Below are 18,223 nucleotides of genomic sequence, written 5' to 3' on the forward strand. Positions count from 1 at the left end.
TGGTTTGTGTCAGGTAGACTGGTTTGGTTTGTCTCAGGTAGACTGGTTTCCTTTAGTTTCAGTCAGGGCAGCATTGTGCTGAGAACATTTTATTTTGTAGTCGTCAGCAGGATCCATCATTTGAAAGCTTTTTCTGAGGGCTTGTAATTCCCCAAAGAAGAATAAAAATGTTTTCTGCTGCAGTTCAGCAAGGCAGATTTTGAAATTACTATTTCTCTAAATACGTCTATGCACGTATGTTTCTGCGTCCTTGTAGCATCAGATTGTTTTACTGCTGTGTGACAACCATGTAACGGTGTTGGTGGTATCTTTTTAAATACTTTTACGACTGCAAGTGAAGTCTGACAGATGCTACTCAAAATAAATTCAGATCTAAAAGCTTCTGTAGGACATTTAAATTGTAACATCCTAAAAGAAAGTTGGAGCTAATGCCTTTTTAAAACAGGACATTATCTACCGGTAAATCTTTTCTTTGCATGAGGTTGGGTGTTGGGTGTGTATGCTTTGCTTTCAGCCCTAAAGATGAATCTGATTAATTTCCAAACATGTAACGTGGATATTATCGCATTCTGTCATGCTCCAGTTTCTCCAAATTACCCATTTGACCATCGCCAATAAAACAAACGAGTCTTTGTTCTTCATTTTGTACTCGTCTTGTCACATGACCTGAAACATGTTAATCAAGTTTAAGCTTTGAGAATGGTTTTTAATTTTTTTGATGCCTAATGCTGGGCCTTTATTTAACAAAATGTAGAAACACAACCACCTCTTTTAATTTCTCATGGTGTGTCATCTAATACAAGTATGTATAGATGACATTTGTTCAAAAAGCAGACAGCCAACCCAACTTGTCACATCTTGTTTATATTTTCATTAAAGCCCCTCAACGTCGCAGCCATCCCCATGTACACTTGAGAAATTTGTACTGTAACAAATGTGTGGGTTTGAAATAAACTGCAGCTTCAAAGTGTCCCAGTGGTTCTAATTTTGCAAATCTTTTCAATTTGTTATCCAAAATGTGAGCTGAATCCTTAAGGCCAGTGCATATCAAAATATATTTTTATAAATGGATTGCATCAACATTTAAACCATGCATTGATGCACACATGCACTGATTTAATAATCTTAACCTCCCAAACCCCTGGACTTCTACTGACGTTTCATACTCTTAATTACCTCACTAATATCCATAATGTGCAATATTCAAATTTATATACTTGTGAAACAACTTTTATTTTTTACTTTCATAGTGCTATATCTATAGCTCGTTACATTTTTAAAATATTTTTAGGGTGTTTTTTAAGCATGTTTGCACTGAAATAGGAGTGACTCTCAATTTCATTGTACTTGTGTATAATGATAATAAAGAACTGATTCTTGTGGTCTGTAAACTCTAAAATTATTATTATTTTTGTTTGTTTTTCAGAGCACAAAGTCATTATTGTAGGCCTGGACAATGCAGGGAAGACTACAATTCTTTACCAGTTGTAAGTATCATGATAAAGTGTTTCCAGTTGTCATGGTTAGCTGTTGTGAAGCGTTACAAATGATAAGTCTGAGATGAGCTGCTACAATCTCCGCTCCCTGTATGGAAGCAGCGGAGCTGTCTGCCTGGGTGGAATGTGGTAGTTGGGGCGCTCGGTTCTGGTGACGGGTCGGGGTGGCCTCCTTGGATAATGGTAGAAGCACTGCGTTCATTACGCTCCTTCAAAACATGCAATGTCTGTCGCATTGTGCTGTGTGATCAAACTGCACATTTTCAAGTGGCCTTTTATTGTGGTCAGCCTAAAGCACACCTGTGCAATAATCCTGCTGTGTAATCAGTATCTTGATCTGCCACACCTGTGAGGCGGACTGATCATCTCTGCAAACGAGAAGTTCTCACACAGATTTACACAAACTTGTGAACGATATTTGGGAGCAAAAACCAAAGTGTTGCTTTTATGTTTTTGTTCAGTGTAAGTGCAGAGCTTTTTATGTAATGTAAAGCTTAAAAGCTTTTTTTTGTGTGACTTATGGTCTAAAGTGATTCTTGTGGTATGTTGCAGTTCAATGAACGAGGTGGTGCATACCTCTCCTACAATTGGAAGCAACGTGGAGGAGATTGTTGTGAACAACACCCACTTCCTGATGTGGGACATCGGGGGCCAGGAGTCCCTTAGGTCATCATGGAATACATACTACACAAACACAGAGGTGATCCTTCTGGCTTAACTTTCGCTTGATGCTAATAAACAAAAGGTTAAAACGTTTTTTTTAAGAATTTTTTTTTTAAACGTAATGAGCAAAACATCTTTGTTTTGTCAAATCGATATAAAATACCAGAAATAAAAGCTTTAATGTTATTTCCAACTGCTAATTAGAGTTTTGCTTTAGTATAAAAACAGTCTTGATATAAATTGTTCAAAGGATGTCCAGCATTTTTTTTTCAACAAATGCATAAAAAATAAATTGAAGGAAAAAAAAAAATTTTAATTTATGCAATGGATTTGGATATTGATCCCTCTACTGTGCATAGTGTCTATAAAATAAGACCAACCTTAATCCAGGCACTTCAGATCTGCTTCATTTTTTTAACATACAGTCAAAGAATTAGTTTTTAAGCATTGCAATAAAAATATTAGATTCTGAAATGCCACCTAAAACTTCACTAGTCTAAAAAAAGCATTAAGAGACTGTTGGTCCTACTTTCCTGGACTTGAAAGCATCTGACATGAATCATTACGCAGTTAAAATGTGTATTGGGTCAGATGACACATTCCACATTGTCTTGGGAAGAAATTGACATGAATGAAAAGGACGAGTGTTGTAACCAGTAGAAACTCTAAACGCCAGGCTCAGTGGTGGTGTGGCTTCGTTCAGTGGCCTTGGCACAGGAAATTACATTTCTGTTTTAGTAGCTATAAAAATAATAATAATGGAGAGGAGAATAATGATTATGGAACAAGATTTGACCATCAAAATAACATATTTTCAATTAAGAAATGTTTTTTTTTTTTCTTTTTACATGATACCATAGAAAAATGGAAAATAAAAACGGTATAATCAGAGCTGTTGAAGTGCACCTCAGTATTTGAGCACTAAACAAAAAACTCCCATATCTTTGTTTTCACTTATTTTTGGCAGATTAAGATCTAAATGTTTGCAGGCAAAACAATGAGACCGTGAATAATTAAACTTGGAAGCGTGTATTACTTTGTCTGTGATGGTTGTGTTGAACAAGGCTGTGATCGTCTGCGTAAGAACCTTGTTCCAAGCCTCTTTGACTGAAACAGTTGTTCTTCCAGCACGTATGAAAGGACGTGTTAAAGTCTGGATTTCACCGCATGAAAGTCAGTCAATTCAAATGGACAAACCCGCCAACAGCTAAGACTTCACTGTATGGAGGCGATATGGATAATTTAACGATACAGTAAATTTTGTAAATTCCACCATAAAAGATAATGGTTCAGAAGGAAGAGATGCACTGAATCCAAAGGACAAATCGTTTAACTGTGACCGGATTACGGAGCTGAAGCTAATCCAGGAGGAGCAAAACTAGACTTGAGGCAGAAAGATAATTAATTTAAATTACTTAATAACAAATTAATTTCCCTCGGGGGAAACTATCCAATCAACGATTCATTCTAAAACAAGTTGCTACTCTTTAAAAATAACTTGAATCTATAAGCGGTTTAGACACCATATGTTAAGTAATTTTACGCTACTGTCTATTTTCTAGTTATTCAGGCAGAAATATAGACAAACTGTAGAATATTCAATTTAAAGTTTACTATGCCAATGGTGCCCAACTGTGGTCCTTGAGGAACACCATTCTGCATGTTTTAATTGTTTCCCTGCTTTGACACGCCTGATTTGAATGAAGTGGTGATTAACAAGCTTCGGCAGAACTTGATGAAGCAATTAAATCACTGAATCAGGTGTGTTGGACCAGATAGACAACTAAAACATGCAGGATGGTGTTCCTCAAGGACCAGTGTTGGGAACCCTGCTACAGTGGAAATGAGTTAACCCATTGTCTGTGAGCTTCCTGTTTCTGTGAAAAAGGTCTGTTGTGTGTTAAAGTGCTTGTGGTTTGACTAAATGAATCTGCAGTTTTGTTATCAACTGTGCTCTCTGTTCTCATTCCTGTGTAGTTTGTTATTGTGGTGGTCGACAGCACAGACAGAGAAAGAATCTCTGTAACCAAAGAAGAGCTCTACAGAATGCTAGCACACGAAGTGAGTAAAAGTTAAAAGTGGTGATTGTCTTATTGTTTATTAAAGAACGTTACAGATATAAGGATTTAGTTCATAGAATTGATAAGAGGTTATTGATTTTCTGTGCATCAATCCGTCTTCCTTAACTGACAGTACTGGAAGTCGCAGTCTTCGTCAGACCTCACGTTGATTAAGGTTCCTCGCTGGCTTTTGCTTTTTCAAAAATACATTTACACAACTTTAGTTGTACGGGCATGTTAACAGAAACGCTCACAAACCACATCAAACATAACAACCCTCATAATGTGAAAGTTCACTCACTCGTTGGAACGTGATTAGAGTGATAAAACTCCTAAAGCTTGACACTGAAAATGGGTTTTTATAAGTTTACAGCTTTTTTTTGGTCAAAAGAATATTTAAAAAACAATAGCAGAAATAGTCCTATACAAATATTTAAAATAGCTTTTTTTAATTTGCCAGACTGACAGATTTCTGCCTTAAAATTGCTTTATTTCATAAAAGGATATATTGGGGAAATGCTGATTAACCTATTTTAAACAGCCTGACCTTTGACCTTTGGTTAAACTGTTTTCAACTTGATGTTTTCGATGAGTCATTTAATCTGTTCTATCTAAAGCAACGAGACCTTTACAAGAACACCAGATAATATATTGAAATCACGTTCAGACTAAATGTTTTCAGTGTGTTCAGAACGCCGCGCTGTTCACAGCTTATTACGTATGTGGTTTCATTTTGAACTGGTTCACCAAGAGGGACATTTAGTGGGTGTACATATGTTTACTTACTTTTGTCAAACTGTTAGTCGTCATGCAGACATGGATTATTGAGCATCAGGATATTGTGTGTGCTTGTATTTGTATGCCTATTATTTGTCATGTATTATGTATTTACTCCTAAATACTCAGTAAAACAAGCAGTAACACAGTTCCATTGATGTAACAAACTGTAAAAAGGCCAGGAAATGCCTGTCTCTTTTATTTTGAATAACTTTCCAAGACGTTATTTTGTAATACATCTTACCAGAACTACATTGGCATAGCTATAAATGAATAAACATGTGGCCAACACAATGAAAGGAAAGGCACTAAATCCTTGGAGGTAAATTAACCCAGGTTAGTTTTACAGGTTCTCTAAGGAAGCCATGACCTGGATGTCTGACCCTTTATCCTGCACTACTCATAGTTTACTTCAAATACAGGAAAGTGATGTAAAATAACATCCACAAGCTATTCAAAAACTGAAATATCTGAGCAACTTTATTTTTATTTGAAATCTGTTTATTTTTATTTTTTTATGTTTTATTTTTACTTCCTTCTGCCCAGGATTTAAGGAAAGCAGGACTGTTGGTGTTCGCCAACAAACAGGATGTGAAAGGTTGCATGTCTGTGGCTGAGATCTCCCAGAGCCTCCAACTAACGTCGGTCAAAGACCACCAATGGCACATCCAGGCCTGTTGTGCTCTTACGGGGGAGGGGTAAGGACTCTGTTCACGACTGTTGCGTTAATATATTTAAGTTTACATGAACAGATTTGTACATACTGTCTGTTTGTGTTTCTGTTTTATTCTCTCCATGTTTTAACATCTCAGTGATGCTCCCAATGTCCTCCTTGCCCCCAGGTTGTGCCAGGGTCTTGAGTGGATGATGTCACGGCTGCGTGTGAGATGATAACCCCCATGACTTTGGTCAGGAGTGCGCCCTTTCTGTTTGCCTTCTGCCTCAACACACGAGGACTCGGGGGGGGGGGGGGGAGATCCGATGACGGATGGTCCTCTCCTCTCCATCATTTCCTGTGAAGCGGACGTGGGCAAAGCACTTACAGGACGTTGTATTCTTCTGTAATTTATTTGACAAAAAAGACATAATTCAGAACAACAAGAGGATATTTCCAGTGGGACAATGAACAACAAAGACACTGAAATTATTTAAGAGAATTTTCTGCACGGTGTTTCTTTCAGCAACACGCAGAGGTACATGGACCTGCCTGTACGTGGACTTACTTTACAGCTGTGCGTTCTTGTCCATCGTGGCCTTGCAGTATTGCCGGACTGGCTGTGGTGGTTTTCAATGCCCCCCTGTGTGTACAGTCCAGTATTCTCCTAAAACCTGGTGCCTGCAGCTGAAGTTGAAGTCATGATGGTCAGTGGTGACTGAAACATGCTTGAAGGAGGGTGAACTCTTAACATCCCCTCTTCCCTCTCAGTCCCTATGAGTAATCGCTGAAATAAAGTGTTTTTATCCGCTCAGGATAAATTTAATTGTGTTTTAAATGAATATTTTTTGCAAGCAACTCTCAAAATATTTAGGAATAGTCTAACCACAAGGCTCAATGTGTGACTAATCCATTTTCTGTCCTTTAGGGGGCAGGATTTGCCACCTGAGCTCATGATCTTTGAGTCTGTTCAGGGAGCAGCTACAGGAGTAGAGAGGAGCGAGCCATAGTGTTAGGAGAAGGATTCAGGGAGAGAAGAGACCAGGTAGGTCCATATGAAAGCAGCACACAGTGTGATGATTATCAAAACTAAGAAATAGCCCAACTGTCAAATTTATAAATCACATTTAAAACAGCAGCTGTTACCTGCTACTCGTTAAGATCGAGGCAGTAATTAAGGGAAAATGACAAGACGTATTAAAAGCATCAAAAACAGAAACGATGAACTAGTAAATCAAATCACACTGTGTTAAATGTCAGTGACTACAGGTGTGTTTTTAGGAGAGATTTAACAACAGGAAGTGAAGTGACCTGTCTGACGTTGGGGACATGTAAAGTTTAGGGCCCGTGACTGAAAAAGCCCGATCTCCTCTGAGCTCCAGCCTGTTTCTTGGTACAACCAAAAGCAGCAGGTCTGATGATCTCAGAAGGAGCATATGGTTGTAGCTCAGACAGATGTGAGGGTGCATGGCCATAATGCACTTAAATGTAATTGTGTCTAAATAAACAAGTAAACTTGTAGGAACTTATTCAAAAATAGTTTTGTATTCTCTGCTGTTCACGCGTGAACGGATAAATGCCGTTTCTTTAAAATGGGAAACAAGAACTTGTTTTGACGATGTTCTGAAATGTGCTGAGGCATAATCAGATTTAATTTCTTTGTAACAAGTCAGTTTAACCAAAGTACGGAGGCAACGGGTCCAGGAGAGAAACCCAGACCTCCTCCTCCCCAGCGACACTTATCAACTTGTTCTGGGGGACCCCGAGGTGTTCCCAGGCCGGAGAAGATGCACAGTCCCTCCAGAGACTTCTGGGTCTTACCCGGGGCCTCCTACCCTCCCTAGTGGGACGTTCCTGGAAAACCTGTAAAGGGAGGCGTCCAGGAGGCATCCTGATCAAATGAAGCACCTCAACTGAGTCCTTTCGATGCGGAGGAGCAGCGGCTCTACTCCCAGCTCCCCCCGGACGACAAGAGAACCCGACAGATTCTGCTCAATCCAGTTTTTAAATGTTGTGTTTAGCTCATTGCCTAAATGTTTTTGTGTCTTTAAAGAAGTACCGTATTTTTCGCTGTGTAAGTCGCAGTTTTTTGCATAAATTAGAATGCCTGCGACTTATACAGCGAAGCGACGCATTTGTTTTTTTCCCATATTTATAAACCAATTTTTGGCTGTGATCTGACCATTTCATTCATTCTGACATGGAAAATATTGAACACTACCATTTTCAGCCACTAGAGGGCCCTCGACTGATATGGCAAGTCAAGTGTCTCATTAGTAGGTAAAAGTGGCTATTAATGAGACACTTGGCTTGCCGTACAAATCCACCCTTGTCTCGCTCCGTAACTCCTGGAGGAAACGTCAAATCACCGTCAAAGTGCATTTATTAAATAAAAGATCAACTGAGACACGCCTTTGCTATAATGTCGAGCAAACAAATAATTGTTTTTAGGTGGTTATCTTGCTAAATTTCAAAGAAATGCACAACGAGTCGTCCTTCTGCGCGCTCCGGCTTCCACATATCGGCTTTTGAAATGCAGCTGATTTGACCGTCAAAGTGTATTTATTAAGGAAAAGTTCAACTGAGACACGCCTTTACTATAGTACAGTAGATAATAGATGCGACTTATACGACGAAGCAACATATTTGTTTTTTTTTCCCACTTTATTTAAACATATTTGGACCGATGCAATTATACGGTGGTGCGGCGTTTACAGCGGCAAGTACGATAATAATTTTGATCAAATGATTCAAATCTCAAAAGTGTGTGCAATTTATTTCATTGCAGCAGTGCTACAAATAAATAATATATTTTAAGACACTTTAGGTGCTTAGTAGAATAAATAAATAAAGTAGGTAATACTTCTTTGGTCACTTTCATAATTGCTTCATATTCAATGGGTTGTATGTCTCATTAGCTATGATTTACTCAGGTTGACACATCTTACAGCAGGTTTGTATCTTGAAGATTTCTTTATTGTTGGCAACCATCACCACCTTGTAAACTTTGTCGGAACAATAATTTTATTTTAAGGCTTCTTACTACATAGAAAGTGACCAGTTGGTGTTTTTTATGTTCCTGCAGCTGTTGTTTTCCAGTTTAGTCATCAGTCAATTTTTACTAGTGACCAAGCATGATGTATCATTAATCCCTATGGTGTTTCTTTTGCCTCTTGCCCTTTTTAACTGCACTCCCTGAATGATAATGATACCTTTTAATATTCATCTAAAAGTAATGTTCACAAAACAAGAAAAACTCCAGCTCTTCAATAATGCTAAGATAAATTTAAAGAATGTGTTTGTTAAAGTGGGTTGGGTTAGTGCTTGGTTTCAAGGGTTTTTGATAATTTTTTTATATTATATTTTTTATTTGATCTGGAAATCACACATTTTCATAATAAAAACAAAAAAATAAATACACTAAACTAACTAATTGACAGCACTTATAAGTTAAAAAATGAAACAAGATGGCCAATATCTGTATACAGTGTAGAAAATACATAAAAATGTACATTTAACAATGTTTTCTGTATATTAAATTTGCCCCACCATCTGAGTATAGGTTCAAGCCTCGCTGAAAAGCCCTGAGGAACTAAATGCAAGGGCAGCTGACCTGAGAGTGAAGACCGTGACCAAGCAAGATACCTACAACCTGGCCTGTTCAAGGCTAAGTGACGAAGTACCCTCTGAAAGTTTGCTAGAACATGTGAATATAGCATTGCTATTACTCCTACTGGCACCATCATCGAGACCAATAAGCTGACGTGCACCGCAGCGACAGTGGTCCTTCAAATTCTTGGCTATAAGATCAAACCTTCAACTAATAAGGAGCATTTCTGAAAGCTATCAAGGCAACACACAGAGAGAAATTAGCCAGCTTTAAGAGCAACAGAAAGGTACATTGAAGATAGATGTGCCATGAAACTAACACAACTTGACCATACTAGTCTCTAAAGACTGTCAATCTATGCCTCAAAGCTCCAGCTACACACCTGACATGGGACAAAGAGTTATTTGACTTGCAAGAACAAACAAAGTCCAAGCCATCAGCACACATGCAGTGCCAGTCATCAGATATATTGATGGTATAGTAGTCTGACCAAAAGAGGAGATATAGAATCCCCCAACATCAAGATTCAAAAGCTCCTCAATGTACAGAGGCTTTCACACCAAGTCCAGCACCCTTAGGCTGTCCACTAGGAGAAGGAAGGGAAGCTGTGGACTCCTCAGCATCAGAGAGCTACACAGGATGAAACGACTACAGTCCTGGAATACATCAGGAAGAAAGCCCCCAGTTATGAACTGCTAAGTGAACGTCCCAAGCAGCAGAGACCCAGTGTGGAAAAGGAGAAACAAGAACCATTACAAGATCCCCTGCATGGCATGTACCACCAACAGATGGAAGATATCAACCAATCGAAGCTGAACTGCCCAGGTGGAAAAATAGAGTGAGTTGGGTGTTAGGTAGGTAGGTATACTTACAGAAATAAAGATAAAATAAAAAAGTTAGTGGCCTCCTTGACTCAAAAAGGAAGAAGCGGATAAAAGATGGTTGATGGATACATAAAATATATCACTGGGGTATGTGAGAAAGTCGTATATGGTATTTTAAACTCACCTTTTAGTAACTGGTTTGTAGTTTTGCAGATGGGATGTTTCTGACGTGACCAAGCAGTCGTCCTCGGGTGATCATGACAGAACGGAGGTTCATTCCAACTTTCAGAAATCAGCAGAGAGAGAGGGAGACATGCAGCTGTTGCTGTCCATCTTGTTTTCCAGGGTTGCAGCCTGGGACAGAGTGAGAGGACAAACACAACATACCAGACTTATGGTGGCTATCATTCTTTACATATACTGTACTTTTTTCTTTTTTCTTTTGTTCTATTAGCGTTTTGCATGTGCACAGTAAAGGTCTGCACAACTTATTTTAGTGGCAGGTGGATTTCAGTTTTAAAAGACATGTTTTATTTTTAAATATTTCATAAACGTTTATAAAATCCTAAAGCTTTTGAAATTAGGTGTCTAGCTCTACAACTGCTCAGAAACAAATGAAAAGTAAAAAAAAAAATCAAATTTTTTACAGCAAGGGTTACTTGTGCAACATATGATCAAGATATTACTGTGAATTTATTGAGTATATTGTACTACGAAAACCAAAACTGCTCTGGTACTTCTAGGCAGTAGCCTCTCTACTGGCCTACAATCACAAACCTTTAATTCTGATTCGACCTTCAAAACAGCTCACTCCAAAGTGGAACAAACCAGTTCTGCTTGAGATAAGATGGTCTCTTTGGTACGCCCCCTCCTCCATTGCTGGCCCTCTTCCTTGTTGACAGTTTGGTTTGTTCCACTTTAGCTGTTGGAGGAAGAATCAGTTTTGTTGTGTGTTTCCTTGACTGATGAAGCCTTCTGGATAGAAGGTGAAACGTTTCAGAAAAAAAAAAAAAAAACTGTCCAGATGACCTGACTGAAAAATGTTGGATTGTATACCTGGATTATTGAGCATGGACTTTGTTCTTAATCCCAGTCTTAAAACTGGACAAAGTGTCAACCTCATGGACAGAAACTGGAAGTTGGTTCCACAAGAGAGGAGCCTGAGAACTGAAAGATCTTCCTCCCATTCTGCTTTTAGAAACTCTAGGAACCACAAGTAAACCTGCAGTCTGAGAGCGAAGTGCTCTGTTAGGAAAATATGGAACAATAAGATCTCAAATATAAGATGGAGCTAGGTTGTTGAGGACTTTGTAGGTTAGAATAAGATTTTGAATTCTATTCTGGACTTGACAGGGAGCCAGTGGAGAGAACCTAAAACTGGAGAGATATGATCTTTCCCAGTAACTCCAGTTAAGACTCTGGCAGATTGCAACAATATTTAAAAAAAAAAAACTGATTAAATGAATCTATGATGCATTTTATTATTTGTTCCCATTTTATAGAAGCATTTAATCACCCTTTAATTTATCTTTACTTCAAAAAAATCATACAGCCTTATCCCTGGTCTTGAATCTAAATGCACATCTCTTGCCAGTAAAGTTTTGTACTAATAGAAAGGTGAAAATGTATAAAATTGAACTGTTCCAGTTTTTCACCTGTAGTCACTTTTGAAAACAAATAATGTAACGTAGATCATATTTGCTGGAACGTGGATTTACTTTTAGCTCTTAACTTTGTGACCTGATTTTTGACAGGATGACGCCAGCTCAGGATCATCTGATGGACGCCTTCAGCACATCGTAGCTAAAGCTAGCCCATTCCTCACTGGGTCATGTGTTTGATTGCAACAAGGTCAACGTCCAAATCTTTCAGGAAGACACAAAAACAGGCCCTGCTCTCACAGTTACCGTTGATACTGGTCATTTTGGTTCACCGTTGTGTTTGTGAGACCCGGCCATCCCTCTCCCCGTACTCACTGATGTGTTTAGCCTTGACAGGTGCTCCTTTCCGAAATGATCACTTTAGTATATTTAGATGTTGAAACCTGAGAGCGACAGCCTCTCATTGGCTGTGTCACCCACATGATAACCTGGCTAGAAAGTGCAGCTGTGTGCTGTCGCCCAGCGTTTCTCTGGAGGGAGGCTGGGAAGGCTTTGGCGGCTTGGGAGACCATTAAACTTAAACACAACTGGTAAGCAATGGACGGGATTAAAATACACAATTACGCTGTTTTTCTACGCCCTGCATGGCTTTCCATCTGCTCGGACGTCCGCTGTCTCCATCCTCCGCTGCCTTTTGGACGTAGGAGGAGCTGACTGAGGAATAAGAAGTTTTTCTTGCGTTTGAGAGGACTAACCAAAGCAGGACTTCAAGACTGAAGCAAACCCAGCTTTGGATTTATCCGATTTCCCATCGGCCGTTTTGACCGTCTTTGAGCTCTTTTAAAGGCTCAGCATCCGTCTGACTATTTTGCCTCTCTACATTCACGTTTCTGCATATTTCTCTTTTATTTTAATTTAAAGAGAGAGCCACCAGGTGCTAAAAAAGGTAGTTAGCGTGCCATCCTAAATTTAACCTGCAGCCTCAGAAGGCATTGCATCTCCATTTGCTAAACACAGTCAGCCAATCAGGCGGTGGCATTGGCTTACATGTCAAATAGCAGAGGCACTGTAGGGCAGCTGTCGCCAGCCTTCAGCCAGGAGCCGCCGTTCGCTCAGCTGTGTTGTGGCATTTAGGGGGAGGGGGGCTCCTGTCATATTCAGAGCCAAGGGCCCATTGTAACCCACTAAACTTCCTAATTTATGTCCTCATGCATGCTCAATAATCCAGGTAGAAAAATCTAACAAGGTCCAGATGACCTGGTTTAACCTTGTTAGACTTCCTAATTTACGTTTCGCGTCATGCAGACTCAGATTTGTCAGTTTTATTTATTTATTTGATTTTAACACTTTTTCTTATTTTGTTTAGGGAGTGTGGCAAATCACAAAGTTGGTATCAGACTGAGGCCCCTGTGAATGGCAAGTAAAACCACCGTACTGTCAGGAAGAACCACAGGAATCTTTATCTGGTATGGCAGGCGCACATCTTGTGTTACATTTATCCAGCATGCGTTTGCTGTTTTATTTCCCCAAATAAATAAGAGCCATAAGATTCAACGGGGTGGTTGGATGCATCCTGAAACGCTCGCTTGAGACAAGTTCGTTTTTACAGAAATGAGAGCAGTTCACTGCTTTTCAGAATGTGAAGATAAATTATTACATATTTGTAGTTTAAAGTATACATGTCTGAAAATGCAATCTTTCTTATTTGCGCAGAGCTTTTAAACCAGTGCCAATATGGCAGATCCTGACGAATATGATGATTATGATGATGAGGAGGAGGAGGAGGAGGAGGAAGTTCTGGGAGAGGTAAGTTGTCTTCTCAACCATTTGCTTTGACTTCTGCTGCTGTCTTTTCCCACTCAAGTGGGAATGGAACGCTTTCATTCGGCGGATAGACACTATTTAACAGATGATCCGTTAAATAAGGCTCGTTACGTTACCATAGCTGAGTGATCCATTTTCAGATGGACTCCTTTTAAGGAGTATTAAGTCCTTAAAACCTGTAACATGACTAAAAGTTACATTAAGTGCTACTGGTGTCTTTGTTTAGGTGCGGATATATTTACCTGTTTCCTACAGCAGACAGCAACACATTAAAGTTATTTAAGGATGTAATCATTACGAAAAGGACAGCTAAAGTGTTTCGTTTCACCGACGTCTGCAGTTAATTTATCAACACATTTAATCCAAGCAATGGACCCAAATCAGATTACATCCTTTTTTATGTAGTTTAGATTACTCTGAAATTGGCAGTACTTGTAATTTTGGGCGCTTGTCATTTTCTGAAAGTTCCTTTTTTGGTTTCAAGTGACCTGTTAGGAGTTCTTTACGCATCACTATTAATCGTATTTTTGTCCAGATCATGTGAATAAGCTTCACATACACGGAAGTTCATGATATTGTGTCTTTTTATGTGTATTGCTTTGTTTTGCTCATGGGCTCCGCGGCAGTGTCTGATGGAAGAGTGAAAGCAGAAGGCTAACATTTAATCCCATATTTCCTGTGGAAGTAGGATTAAAGTTAGCCTCGTATTTGTTCAAAATGAACAGTGCTGATATATTATAAGGGAGTTTGAATGATGCTTGTGGTTGTGTCGGTGTTACCTATCATGCTTGTCAAGCATCTTTCTAGAATCATTTACCTCCCGTATAAAATATCAATGAATTTGTCGTCTTTGCTGTAAAGATGCAAATTGTTTGGGAGGTGGGACGAATGGACAGACTCCAACTCAATACACTCTGATTTCACTAGCACTTTCATCTGAACTGTGGAGAAATGTTGCTTTGTTTTCTACAAGACGGCCTTTTATTTAATCCACAGAATGGAGAGAAACATAGTGCGCTGACGAAATATAGAGTTTAAAGTTGTTCGATGTTTATTTGTTCATTCAAAAGTCGTCATTGTTCATTCTTGGTCGTTATTTTGAGACTTTTTTCCCCCTTTCATTTAAAAATGATTCAAGTTCTTGATTCCGTAAGAGGTGAAGTGTAGAGTTGTCTGAGTGGCATTTAGACAAATTTAGAAATTGATTTCTGCAGCACGTAGAGCTTCGAAGTGAAAGGGGGAGAGAGCGAGGGAGTGAAAATGAGACGAGCAACGGCGTAAATCAGGTTTTATCTTCACGCTGAACTCCCTCACACTCATACTACCACCATATTTCTTCTCAGTAAATGTAAAACTGATGGCATTATTTTTGTGTTGGTTGTTGATTAGCTGTGGTGGCCATCCTGAATCGGATCAGTTGTAGATCCAATGGTCACTTTCCAAAAGTTTAATTAAAATCCATCCAGTGATTCATGGGTTGTTTTGTTAACAGACAGATAAAATTGACTCTAAATATTCAAAGATAACCTTTAAGGCTCTGTTAGATCTTCAAATATTTGTTGGGGATCAGAGTCAGCTGTTATCTCACCAGATTTTAGACCAATTTCTATAAAATCCACTGAGTTATAGACATTTTTGTGTTGTCTTTTTAACATTGACTGGCTGTGCAGCCATCTTGAATTGAGCTGAATTCAAAAGTTCATCAGTTGATGTTCATCCGGTGACTTTCGTTAAATTTTGTTCAGTGGGTGATAAACTTGGAGCGCAAATAAAAAAGTCCTTGTGCGCTATGTTGTAGGGAGGTGTAGTTCTTCTGGTTCAGTGTTCGTCCACCTCTATGCTTCTCTCCTGTCTGATAGATCTGAATATTAAAGCCTCTTACAAAAGTTGCTTAACACGATTGAGATGTTCTTTCACTCAGCTCTGGTCAGTCTTCTAGTTATATTTTATATTTTATTAACTTTTGCATGCTCTAAAAAATTAAGTAAGTAAATAAGTAAGTAAGTATTTAATAACTAAGTATTTAATAAGTAAGTATTTATTAAGTAAGTCAGTCAGTAAGTACGAAGTAAGTAAGAAGTAAGTATGTAGTAGGTAGTTAAGTACGCAAGTGAGAAGTAAGTAAGATGTAAGTAAGTAAGAAGTAAGTACATAAGTAAGAAGTAAGTAAGTATGTAAGTAAATAAGTAAGTAAGTATTTAATAACTAAGTATTTAATAACTAAGTATTTAATAAGTAAGTATTTATTAAGTAAGTAAGTAAGTCAGTCAGTAAGTAAAAAGTAAGCAAGTAAGAGTAAGTGAGTAAATAAGTAAGTAAATAAGTAAGTAAGTATTTATTATTTAAGTATTTAATAAGTAAGTATTTATTAAGTAAGTCAGTCAGTAAGTAAGACGTAAGCAAGTAAGAAGCAAGTGAGTAAATAAGTAAATGAATCAGTAAATAAGTAAGTGCCGAAAGAAGAAGTAAGTATGTAAGTAAGAAGCAAGTGAGTAAATAAGTAAATAAATCAGTAAATAAGTACATAAATAATTAAGTATTTAATAACTAAGTATTTAATAAGTAAGTATTTATTAAGTAAGTAAGTCAGTCAGTAAGTAAGAAGTGAGTAAATAAGTAAATAAATCGGTAAATAAGTAAATAAATCAGTAAATAAGTAAATAAATCAGTAAATAAGTAAGTGCCAAAAGAAGAAGTAAGTAAGTAAGTAAGTAAGTAAGTAAGTAAGTAAGTAAGTAAGTAAGTAAGAAGTAAGTAAGCAAATACATAATAAACAACAACAAATTCAAATTGAAATTCACTCTGTAGTAGTTAAGTTTATATCAAATTAGGTTGTCATTTTTATTTCAAGTCAGTGTTAAGTTGCTCTAAGAACCCAGATTAGGAAGAATATTTGGTTTTTGCGTGTACGTACTGTTTATGCATTTGGCCTGAGGGCCAAATTACCCAATAAAAAACGGTAATAACCAGCAAAATAAGCATAGTCTTCATCACTAAACCTTTCACAAGGTGTATATATTTCCAAAGAGGGAAGTGGAATCATGTTAACTTCACTTGCAGTAAACTGTTCCATTAGAAATCTTTCCCTTTATGAGAAAACTGCTGTTTTGTAGAAAATATTTAACTAGTCAAGCCTCTTGAGCTGAATGTTTCTGATATTTCCACAGATAATTCATTTGCTTAAGTTGAATCTGTTTCAAGTTGCAACAACTGTTAGGTTTAAAACTAAATGGTCTAAACAAGCGTAATGAGTGAGAGGCTTTTATGATAAATTAATAAAATATGTTACTGTTACCAGAGCAGAATGACATTTGGAAAAACCCAATAAATTTTATTCCAAACTATAAAAAAAAACAGTAATATTACGATACTGAAATGAAGCTTTACTTATGCTACAATTAGTTTTAGTCACATTAATTTGCAACCTCCTGAGTGAATGTGCCACATTGTTATCTTTTAAAAATGGAACAGTTTATTTAATAAATGTAGTCGTGTCGTGACACAAGGGCATTCAGCGGAAGAGATTCTTGTTTTCACCGCTTCAAACTAATTTAGATACTGCTGCTATAAGCTTGAAATCTCAAGAACACATTATCTTAGAACAAATAATGTGTGCAATATCTTGATTAGGTTAAAGAGAAAGTATTTTCATCGTGATTTGGCTTAACCAGCCTGTAAAAATGCGGTTGATCATACGACTGAGCAGCTTGCGTCCTGCTGTAGCAACCAATAAACGGAGCAACGAGGTGCGAAATGACAAATAAGAATAGAATTATTGTCATCTGGTGTTCATAAATTTAGTCCAAGGATTAAAGACTGGCCCAAATAGCACCGACAACATTTTAATGCACCTAATCCTCAGAATCATGCTAGCTTAGTTTGACTGCTGTGACAATTACATCATGGTGTATTTGAGGATGGGGACTTTACCCATCTTTTATTTACCTTGAGTTCAGGAACTAATGAGCCTTTGACAGGAGGCTACAAAATAAAAAAATAATCCTCTCATTTTATGAACTAAATTGAAAGTTTGTTCACATTTTACAGAGAAGCTGATAATGCGACAGTGCAGAGTGATAGCCTGACTCGTGGAGCAGCAGTGAGGGCCAAACACCAGAGCTGTGGGAAAAATCACCCTCAATCTTAAAAATGCTGTGCTCTTTCTCCCATGCCTTGTTTTGAAAACCCAGAGTGTGTCCTATATTTGTAGTATGTTGAGCAGATTTCATCGACGACTGTCACTGAGCACAGGACTCAGTACCAACAGGTAAAGTACCCCCTCCCAAGGTACAACAGTTCAAACAGGCAGGCTCTTCTCTGCATGCCCGAATGGATAACGGGCTGTCTTATTCAGCAAGGCACATTGTGTTTTTAGCTTTGCCAAGTGTGCATGTTTTTTTTTTTTTAATCCAACCCTTAAAAGATGCCGCAGTTCTTTTGAAATGTAGCTATGTGGAAAGATAATAAACACAACATCACGCACATGTAAATAACTTTTTGTACGTTTTCAGTTTAGCAAAGAAGTTTAATTCTGACTTGACTGATAAACTAACAAAAAGTCCCATTGGGGCCGAGATCAAAATAGATTGATGTTATCTTAAAACAACACCTGTGTTGCAACTGCGCACAATAGTTTAGACAAATACGACTCATGAGACGTTTACATCACCTTCGTTTTGTTTTTTACATTTTTTATATATAATTCTTTGGTTA

The 18,223-nt window shown here is 37.9% G+C and overlaps 1 protein-coding gene and 2 long non-coding RNA genes across 3 annotated transcripts; 2 read left to right on the forward strand and 1 right to left on the reverse strand.

The window, feature by feature from the left end:
• Positions 1-1,429: 1,429 nt before the first annotated feature.
• LOC119418954 (ADP-ribosylation factor-like protein 5A) lies at positions 1,430-5,885 on the forward strand. The gene is made up of 4 exons (XM_037686248.1): positions 1,430-1,487; positions 2,049-2,196; positions 4,137-4,220; positions 5,543-5,885. The coding sequence occupies exons 2-4, from the start codon at positions 2,053-2,055 to the stop codon at positions 5,696-5,698; spliced, it is 384 nt and encodes a 127-aa protein (XP_037542176.1). The 5' UTR covers positions 1,430-1,487; positions 2,049-2,052; the 3' UTR covers positions 5,699-5,885.
• Positions 5,886-5,900: 15 nt separating this feature from the next.
• LOC119418956 lies at positions 5,901-10,344 on the reverse strand. The gene is made up of 3 exons (XR_005187233.1): positions 10,270-10,344; positions 6,220-6,338; positions 5,901-6,055 (listed from the first exon to the last, which is right to left on the reverse strand). It is a non-coding gene; the product is annotated as an uncharacterized LOC119418956 (long non-coding RNA).
• A 1,853-nt stretch (positions 10,345-12,197) lies between these two features.
• LOC119418957 lies at positions 12,198-17,735 on the forward strand. Its single transcript, XR_005187234.1, has 4 exons — positions 12,198-12,276; positions 13,053-13,152; positions 13,400-13,492; positions 17,721-17,735. It is a non-coding gene; the product is annotated as an uncharacterized LOC119418957 (long non-coding RNA).
• Positions 17,736-18,223: the final 488 nt, after the last annotated feature.

The sequence above is a fragment of the Nematolebias whitei genome, chromosome 13 (genome assembly GCF_014905685.2).
Source record: "Nematolebias whitei isolate Nwh7 chromosome 13, NemWhi1, whole genome shotgun sequence".
Classification (NCBI taxonomy): Eukaryota; Metazoa; Chordata; class Actinopteri; order Cyprinodontiformes; family Rivulidae; genus Nematolebias; species Nematolebias whitei.